Here is a 9,982-nt window from a genome sequence, read left to right as displayed (position 1 = left end):
TTTACTTATAGGCATATTTTAAAATAAATAAAAAATTGAAAAAAACATTAAATTATTGCAATTGTTTATAAGCGTGAAAATTGTGTAAGTTGTAAAATTTAAGTAACTTAGGTAATATAGAATCCATAGACGTCCAGAAAAATTTAGCCCTGTCTCGTCTAGATATACTATATTCTGAGCTATATTACCATATAATTATCATACGATTGTCAAGTTTTTTATGTTTAAAACCGCATTGTAATAAAACATGTCGTAAAGTATCTAAAGATTTATAATTATAATCAGGATAATCGCTTAATTTATTTCGAATCATGTTTAAAGTAGGAACTTTAATTTCTTTATACGTATTATTATAAATTGTGCACCATATTACATCTCTGGTAAAATCGTCAATATTCTTTAATTTTGTATTTTCCCGTTTCTTTGTACCGTGATTAATAATATCTCCTTCCTTAATTACGCGATAAATTGTCGTTTTTGATATCTTAGTTAATTTTGCTAATCCGTTTCCTAATTTCTTTATCACATTGTTCACTATTTTCTTTTTTCAAACATTCGTATATATTTAAAATAATACTTGGTACGTGTAAATCTTATAACGCATGTGTCTCTTTTGAGCCAACTCAGTGAGTCGACTCTTTTAAAAGAACCAGATGCAACGAAGCAGCTCCGTGAAAAGAGTTGTTTTGCCCATCTCTAGTCTACTCCACAAAGTAAAAATTAGTTAAAAATGAACATATTTTTCTGCTTGGGTTTATTCGAATACGCCCTACGTGGCGTTCTAAACGTGGTAACTATCGTATATGTTCCTTGGTGGTAGCCACGTGAACACGCTATTTCATTTACTTCTGTTTTTTGTTCTGTTGTGCCCCTTCTAATCTAAACGTGTTCACTGAACCTAACGACTAATTTTCATATCCGCAATAATATTTAAGATGCAAGCGCACCAAGCGGCGAAAGCAGTAAGCTCCGAAACAAGGTAATTTTGACATTGCCGTTTGTGTTTACACATTCATTTGAATAACANTACTATTTTGTAAATTTCTTCAATGGTTTGATGAAAACTTAATTCTGGATTTTTCTTGGACCATGAAGAACAACCTTGAACTGAACAATAATAGTTTGACAGTTTGTTCTTTCTATCCATAATTGCTGAAATTTTCCTCACAGTATTTTCTTAGAATAAGTGTTCAAAAAACGAACACTAAACACGGTTTTAAATAAAATACAAAACGAATTGTCACACACAGAAGAAATGTTTACCTTGTTTCGGTAGTATCACTTGTCACCGCCAGAGGGCGAGCTCTTAGCTGCATTCGCGAGACACGTAGACGGCGTGATCTGTTTCTCTTCTATTAAATAGAAGAAGAAAATAGAAGAAAATCACTTAAAAACATGGAAAATAATTTTCCAGGTTCAGAGAACACGTTTAGAAGGGGCACAACAGAACGAATAACAGAAGTAAATGAAATAGCGTGTTCACGTGGCTACCACCACGGAACATACACGATAGTTACCACGTTCAGAACGCCACGTAGGGCGTATTCGAATAAACCCAAGCAGAAAAATATGTTCAGAATAAAACGTCCGGTATGTAAGCAAATTTTCAGCAAGTTTTGATGCTATATTCAATATTATTTCATTGATTTTTCCTGGCTTTATTGAATTTCCCTGACCTTAGACAAAATCCCTGACTTTTACCATAACTACAAAATTCCTTGACAATTCCAGGTTTTCTAGGTATTCCAGGTCAGTGGCAACCCTGGGAAAGTTCAGAAATACTTATTTTCTTTTTGTTTAAAGAAAAAAGGATACATTTTTAGTTGTTTATTTTAAATTTTTTAGAGGTAATTTTGGATTGTGTCATGATATTTTAATAGAATGGTTAATAGACTAGGCGGTCTCAGTTTTGGTTTGGGTGAATCGTATATCCACGGAGATGTTTGGCTTTTAAATATCACTAGAAATGAAAATTTTTCTGTGCGCATAACTTTTGACGGCACAATATGTTAAAACAATTCGAAAAATGTCATATTTTTCTTCCTATTTAATTACGTACCTTTTCAAGAGTTGATTTTAGGCGAAAATGGAAGAGGAAAAAATGTTTGTAATTAAATTTTTTACAAAACATGACTAATTACAAATCGAATGAATCATGATTATTATTGTAAAAATCGAAAAAATCGCAAAAACGGGGTTAAAAAACATTACTTTTTAGGGATTTTTTTTGGGGTATTTAAATTAGGTATAGGACCTTTATACTTGGCTCAAGAAAACTTCATGTTATGTAGAATCATCACACCAAATTTCAGCAAAATCGGTTCGATAGATTTTGCATAATAATTTTGCAATCCAGATTTTGAAAAAAAAATTGCAAATTTTCAAAATTTTGCACAGCAAAAACCAAGGCCCTTAGATACTTGAAAATTTAATCACATATAGAAGGACTCTCAAGCTTTTAATTTTTTTGAAAAATTCGAATCCGTCAATTAGGAGAGCTCTGGCGCTTGTTTAAACATTGGTCGAATTTTTGTACTTATAAACAATTAGAAGAACTTTGTGAATATTCAATCAAAACAAATTTCTTAAAGCAGGTTTTAAGTTCTTGGAAAGACGCTTCTTTAAAAAAAACAGATTGATTGATCAATTAGTTACGTACTTATAGCCGATCAAAGTTAACCGTCATTTACACTAAATGTACTAGGACATCCGGGCTCGGAATAAACATTGGGTTTTTTCTTTTAAATAAGCAAGATACACCCTCGGAGTAAAGAAATTTTAATACTCTCCAATCGAACTTTGCCGACAAGTTAAAATTGAAACTGGGACATTTGAACTACTCGCTCAGATTTTTTACCTGCCAAGATTTGTTTGTAGTATTCAGTGTAGTCACAAAAACTATTTAAATATGTTTTTCTGCAAGAGGCCTGTTCATGTGGGTCAACATTATGAGGTCCACCACCAATCTCGCACACCTCTCCACTTTTTTCCATCCTCGGTCTCGCTCGTTCAAAGTATTTTGTATTCTTTCATTAATTTTGATACAGAACTTCAAAATTTAAGTCAGAATAAACATTGGGTTTTTTCTTTTAAATAAGCAAGATACACCCTCCGAGTAAAGAAAATTTAATACTCTCCGATCAAACTTTGCCGACAAGTTACAACTGAAACTGGGACGTTTGAACTACTCGCTCAGATTTTTTTACCTGCCAAGATTTGTTTTTAGTATTCAGTGTAGACACAAAAACTATTAAAATATTCTTTTCTGCAAGAGGCCTGTTCACGTGGAGTCAACATTATGAGGTCCACCACCAATCTCGCGCACCTCTTCACTTTTTTCCATCCTCGGTCTCGCTCGTTCAAAGTATTTTGTATTCTTTCATTAATTTTGATACAGAACCTCAAAATTTAAGTCAGTAAACATTGGGTTTCTTTTTTAAATAAGCAAGATACACCCTCGGAGTAAAGAAATTTTAATGATCGCCGATCGAACTTTGCCGACAAGTTACAATTGAAACTGGGACGTTTGAACTACTCGCTCAGATTTTTAACCTACCAAGATTATTCTGTGTTTAAGGATCTCGACATACTAAATTCACAATATTCGACAGAATAAAATTGTATTTATAACGAAATATCGTTTCTGACGGAAATACTCGGATTTTTAACAACCTGCCAACCTGTGTTCGACGATCTTGACGTACGAATGGAAATTCGCAATATTCAACGGAATAAAAATGTTTTCGTAAAGGAATATCGTTTCCGATGGGATAAAACGAGGAAAAGTATCTCAATGATATTTATTAATAACTAAAAACTACACTAATCATAATTACAATGTAGTCTACCAATACAAGAAACATTATCAAGCAATCACGAGTCCGATACGGACATAATATGTAGTGTCTACATTATCTACAAAAATTAATTTAAAAAATATCCAATTACCCACCTGTACGAGTTTACTTAACGAGGAAATACTGGGGNGGTCTCGCTCGTTCAAAGTATTTTGTATTCTTTCATTAATTTTGATACAGAACCTCAAAATTTAAGTCAGTAAACATTGGGTTTCTTTTTTAAATAAGCAAGATACACCCTTGGAGTAAAGAAATTTTAATGATCGCCGATCGAACTTTGCCGACAAGTTACAATTGAAACTGGGACATTTGAACTACTCGCTCAGATTTTTAACCTACCAAGATTATTCTGTGTTTAAGGATCTCGACATACTAAATTCACAATATTCGACAGAATAAAATTGTATTTATAACGAAATATCGTTTCTGACGGAAATACTCGGATTTTTAACAACCTGCCAACCTGTGTTCGACGATCTTGACGTACGAATGGAAATTCGCAATATTCAACGGAATAAAAATGTTTTCGTAAAGGAATATCGTTTCCGATGGGATAAAACGAGGAAAAGTATCTCAATGATATTTATTAATAACTAAAAACTACACTAATCATAATTACAATGTAGTCTACCAATACAAGAAACATTATCAAGCAATCACGAGTCCGATACGGACATAATATGTAGTATCTACATTATCTACAAAAATTAATTTAAAAAATATCCAATTACCCACCTGTACGAGTTTACTTAACGAGGAAATACTGGGGCTTATACAAAAACTACACACCACTCTTGGACAACAACGATTGGACGTTAAGTTTCAGTTTGTACATTAGTTTTTAAAGATACTACCCTACGAGTTCCTACAACGATAACATTTAAGTAACATTTACGGATATATAAACCGTACGAGCCCGAACCCGAAATGAACGGTTAAAACATCTATAAGATCCGCGGGGCCAGTTTAAAAATTCAAGTATCACAAAAGATTAATAAAAATTAATTTCTATTAGGAATTCTAAAATAGTTTCGTTAATCCCGGTTAATCGTGAGTAATAAAAAGGTCGATATAAAAATAACGCTTTTCGCGTGTTACAAAGTATAAAAGCGTAGAAACGTTTTAAAAATGAAACTTGGCGTTTTAATTACAAAATTTTGAATTTAAACTTGCAATTTATAATTCGAAACGTGAAGTTTGGAATACGTACTTAAATTGTCAGGTTTTTGAAAATTTGCATTTGAGAGTGCAAATTTCAAGTTCGGAGCATGAAATTTTAAGCTGGAATTCAAAATTTCACGTTTCAAATTCCAACCCAAAATTTTAAACTCGATCACTAAATATTGAGTTCCAACACAGTTTCAAGTACAAACTCTAAATTTTTTGTTTAAACTTGAAATTATAAGAATTTGAAATTTTTAATTTAAAACAAAATTTTGAGTTTTTCGTTAAAATTTCTATTTCAAAACGACAAGTTTTAACTTTGAATCATGAAATTTTGAATTTCAACAATTTAACTTGAAATTTTCAAGTTTTAATTTGAAATTCATAATTTGAAATATAAAATTTGAAAGTCCTACTTAAAATTTCAAATTTAAACTCGAAAATGTCGGAATTTTGAAATTTTTATTTCACTTGAAAAACTGTGCTAAAATTAAAAATTTGTAGTCTTGAAATTTCAAGTAGAAACTTGTAATTTCGCGATTTAAATTAAAAATTTTGAGTTTAAATGCAAACTTTCAAATTCAAACTCGAAAGCATTACAATTTGAAATATTACAAATTCAAAGTGAAAAATTTCAAGTTCAGAACTCGAAAATTTAAGTTGAAACTCGAAATTTTGTATTTCAAGCCACAAAAACTTAAAATTTCGAGTTTCAACACAAAGTTGTAAGTTCTAATTCCAAATTTCTTGTTTTAAGTCGAAATTTCCAGTTGGATTCCAAAATTTTGTATTTAAATTCAAATTTGCTAATTCAAAAACTTGAAATTTCAAGTTGATAAACGAAATTCAAAGTAGACGCGAGAAATTTCTAGTTAAATTGCGAAATTTCGAGTTTAAACACAGTTTCAAGTTCGAATTAAAATTTCTCATTTAACCCCAAAATTTCTTAAATTGGGAATAAAAGTGATAAAAACAGAATTCAAAATTTTAAACGGACAAAAAAGATAAATATCCGGCCCTTTTACGTTCCCGTAACAACAAAAATCAATTCCAACAAAGAAGTTACTGCTTCACTGCAGCAGGCCATAGTTACTCGTTTTTCTCTCGAGCGTGCTGGACTCGATGCCGCTATCTTCGTCTGCGCTGTCCAGCAAACTAGCTTCTCCCCTTATGAACTCGCTGTGCCCTTTGCCGCAATCGAAATTATCCTGTAAAATGTGCTTTTCCCGGCTGAACTTGCTTTGGTGATCGACATCCTCGCAGGGCTCCATTTCTGCCAACGGCTTGTACGGCAAGGCCTCGAACGAGACGTTTTTATTCTTCGATTCGTCCGGCGGCGTATCCACATGTTGGACCGAAAACCTGCTCTTCCCAAACGTCGTAAACGTCGGCTTCTCCCTGATCATCGGCTCCGGCATGGGCTCCACGGTGAACATCTTCGTAGAGGTGAAAGCGCTCGGACTTGGCGGCAGATCTAATTTTAACTTGTTCCTGGTGTGCCTGAGGCCGCCTAGGGAGTCGTTGCTCTTGATGCTCGTCTGCTTACTTTTTTTAACAGCCTCCGACGCCAAGTTCTTCAGACTCACGACCAAATGCGTCTTTACGTCGGGTTCGTTCGTCTCCGTCGAGCTGCCCGGCGTGCCGTCTTCCATGCCGCTGTCCGGGGTCGCATTCTCCCCGTTCCAGGCGGAGCCGCCCGGGAAGAACTGCGAGCTCAGATTACTGACGGCGTCGAAGGGCCTCGCGGAACTACTAACGAAAAACTCGTCTTCCAGGCCGGCGATACCTACAAAATAAAGTGTTAAAATGAAAAATTAAATTGTTTCGCGGCGTCTTACTTGGGACAAAATCAGATATATTGGTCAGTTGGTACAGATTTCTACTGGAAACGCTTTTGGGTTGGTAGCTATACCCACTTGGGAAAATATCGTTATCGTCCACCGATGTGGGGAAATATGTGTCTGCGTCAAATTCCCAGTCTGAAATCGATTCATTGAGTATTCAGTACAAGGTAGTACAAATCATGTGAAAGTGCGATCGATGATTATGAAATGAATGAAAATCTTGATGTTAAAAAGTGAAATACGGGTCAGGTTATGTTTGCAGAAATCTTAAGCAGGAAAAAATTCGTGTGCTGTTAAATTAAACTCCGCAAGAAATTTAACTGAAAAGTAATAAAATATACTTCGACTTCGTTACACGCTCCCAAAAACAATGTTTTTTGTATGAAAAAATATTTCACAGACTTAGTCTGATGTAATATTTGCCTACGTAAAATAATGTAACACCTAAAAAACAGTTTTATACCAAAAATACTGATTAACGAACCAAAGATCGATCAAAGTAATTTTAACACGACGTCACGACAAAATTTTGTAATCCGATCTATATCTTGCCGTTAAATTTTAAAGGCGTGATAAAATATGAAGCTTTAATGAATTTGTATCTTGATTATCAAAATTTTTAGTGACCGTTAATGGTAAAGTAACTTGGCGAGCTGTTAAAAAAAATAAAAATTTGATAGAGTAGTTCAAACGTCCCACTTGTTTGGTAATACTGAATCGGCCAATATCAAAATTTCTACGTGCGGTGTTGGAAATATCCTTATTGACTTCGCGTAGGGCAACGATTTTGTGTATTCTGTGTACTTTAACGGTCACATATATTTTATTCTCTGCAATATAAATTTATAGTAGAAATTTTAACGACTACCAAGATTTTAACACCCTACTCAGGTTAAGAAAGATATTTCTTCCGTAGAACAAGTTTTACAACTCGCTGATCCAGATCACCAATACTGAGACGTTTGAACTACTCTATCAGAGAATGAACCGATAATATTTCAAGGGTCCGTTATACTAAAATTTCAATAGAAATTATTAAATTAAATGACAAAATTTACTCGGGATTAAAATGAAAACAAAGAACAAAAATACGTTTTTGTAATGCTTATTGCGGCAAACTGAGGAACTCAAAAAATAAATTCCAGCGATTTCCCTACACCATTTTTCGCCGACACATTTTTTTTTATCTCAACACTACGATGAACTGTTTGTAATTTTAAAAATTATTTGCTGCTTATTATTATTTCTTCGTATTTAAAATAAATAAAAAAAATATAACATTTGAACATATTTTACCTGTAAACGAACTGTAATCCAATTGAGGTTTCCATAAATCGTGACTCTGTAAAACGGGGCTCTCGGGTTCCCTTGGATATTCATAGACACAGTGGTACTTTTGTTTCTTAAACCAAACGCCTTTCGATTTATTCTGAAAAATTATGGAAACGTTATTATTTAGTTAGAGGTCGAAGGGTCATTAATTACACTCGGCGTAACAATTTTGGGGCCTAAGTTGATTAGAACAGATTAGATTCTATAAATCCTTCTCACCTTCTCCGTCTTTCCGAGGGTTTTCTCCGGCGACCTGAGGGCTGACTTCATCGGGGTGGCAAACTTATCCCACGCAGACGGGACAAACTCGGGCGCCTCCCCCTCCTCATCGCTGGTGCCGCTGCTCACGTCGCTCTCATCATCGGTGCTCTCCTCCGCTATCCCTTCCATCGGTTTGACGTCTTCCAACTAAACAGGAACGACACGGCACGTTAAAGTAAACCTCGGAAATTTACGTGACAATCGTCGGGTTACCGATCACTTACCACGTCTTGCGGGGCAGCTCGTAGGGCCTTGAGAGACTCCTCATGCTCCCCCTCCTGATATCACGAACACATAACAGACAGAGATTTATTCGCAGTAGCACGAGGACAGAAGCTTACGAAAGGTCAGGAGCGAAAAGGTTGATAAAATCGACTTTGCGTGGCACGATAGATGTTTCGTCTCGAGGTACGCGAATCAACTTTTTCGCTCCTTCGGGAGTATCTATTAGTTACGTTTACATTTTGAAAAAGCTGGGGAAGCAACAGTTTTACTTCTTCCACTAGAGACTATGCAATTGCGATTTGCAAAGAAGCATTCAGTTCAATTTAGGTAAAATTCCTTATATTTTAATGCATACCTGCACTTATACAGGGTGTACGTTTCTGTGGAGGTGAATTAGGTATGTGCGATGATCGAACGAGTCGTTCATTTGAATGAGTAATTCTCTCAAATGGGTATTTCATTTGAACGAGTCATTCAATTGAGTGAGTCGTTCATTTGTATGAATAAATCCTTTCAATGAGTCGTTCAGTTGAATGAGTAATTCTCTCGAATGAGTATTTTGTTTGAACGGGTAATTCCTTTTAAGGTTCATTTGAACAGATTGATTCAATTAGTCAATCAGTTGTACGAATAGTTCCCTCGAATGAGCATTTCATTTGAACGAGTCGTTCATTTGAATGAGTAATTCTCTCAAATGGGTATTTCATTTGAACGAGTCATTCAATTTAGTGAGTCGTTCATTTGTATGAATAAATCCTTTCAATGAGTCATTCAGTTGAATGAGTAATTCTCTCGAATGAGTATTTTGTTTGAACGAGTAATTCCTTTTAAGTTTCATTTGAACAAATTGTTTCAATTAGTCAATCAGTTGTATGAGTAGTTTCGTCGAAAGAGCATTTCATTTGAACGAGTCGTTCATTTGAATGAGTAATTCTCTCAAATGGGTATTTCATTGGAACGAGTCATTCAATTTAGTGAGTCGTTCATTTGTATGAATAAATCCTTTCAATGAGTCGTTCAGTTGAATGAGTAATTCTCTCGAATGAGTATTTTACTTGAACGAGTAATTCCTTTTAAGGTTCATTTGAACAGATTGTTTCAATTAGTCAATCAGTTGTACGAGTAGTTCCCTCGAATGAGCATTTCATTTGAACGAGTCGTTCATTTGAATGAGTAATTCTCTCGAATGGGTATTTCATTTGAACGAGTCATTCAATTGAGTGAGTCGTTCATTTGTATGAATAAATCCTTTCAATGAGTCGTTCAGTTGAATGAGTAATTCTCTCGAATGAGTATTTT

At 34.5% G+C, this 9,982-nt stretch overlaps 1 protein-coding gene across 1 annotated transcript; it reads right to left on the bottom strand.

The window, feature by feature from the left end:
• Positions 1-5,463: 5,463 nt before the first annotated feature.
• LOC108916563 lies at positions 5,464-9,110 on the bottom strand. The gene is made up of 6 exons (XM_023456130.1): positions 9,060-9,110; positions 8,683-8,736; positions 8,417-8,605; positions 8,162-8,294; positions 6,860-7,000; positions 5,464-6,807 (listed from the first exon to the last, which is right to left on the bottom strand). The coding sequence occupies exons 1-6, from the start codon at positions 9,108-9,110 to the stop codon at positions 6,092-6,094; spliced, it is 1,284 nt and encodes a 427-aa protein (XP_023311898.1). The 3' UTR covers positions 5,464-6,091.
• Between the last annotated feature and the right edge of the window lie 872 nt (positions 9,111-9,982).

The sequence above is a fragment of the Anoplophora glabripennis genome, unplaced genomic scaffold, assembly GCF_000390285.2.
Source record: "Anoplophora glabripennis isolate ALB-LARVAE unplaced genomic scaffold, Agla_2.0 scaffold1201, whole genome shotgun sequence".
Lineage (NCBI taxonomy): Eukaryota > Metazoa > Arthropoda > Insecta > Coleoptera > Cerambycidae > Anoplophora > Anoplophora glabripennis.
The sequence above is the reverse complement of the archived record's forward strand: the minus strand, read 5'-3'. Positions and strand labels throughout refer to the sequence as shown.

What these genes read in the sequence shown, in the direction of transcription:
- LOC108916563 (XM_023456130.1), bottom strand. Translation starts at nt 9,110, where the DNA reads ATGAACGACTCGTTCGATCATCGCACATACCTAATTCACCTCCACAGA. An exon ending in CCCTCGGAAAGACGGAGAAG is followed by an intron (nt 8,295 to 8,416) that starts GTGAGAAGGATT and finishes ATAATTTTTCAG; the next exon opens with AATAAATCGAAAGGCGTTTG. An exon ending in GGATTACAGTTCGTTTACAG is followed by an intron (nt 7,001 to 8,161) that starts GTAAAATATGTT and finishes AATCGATTTCAG; the next exon opens with ACTGGGAATTTGACGCAGAC.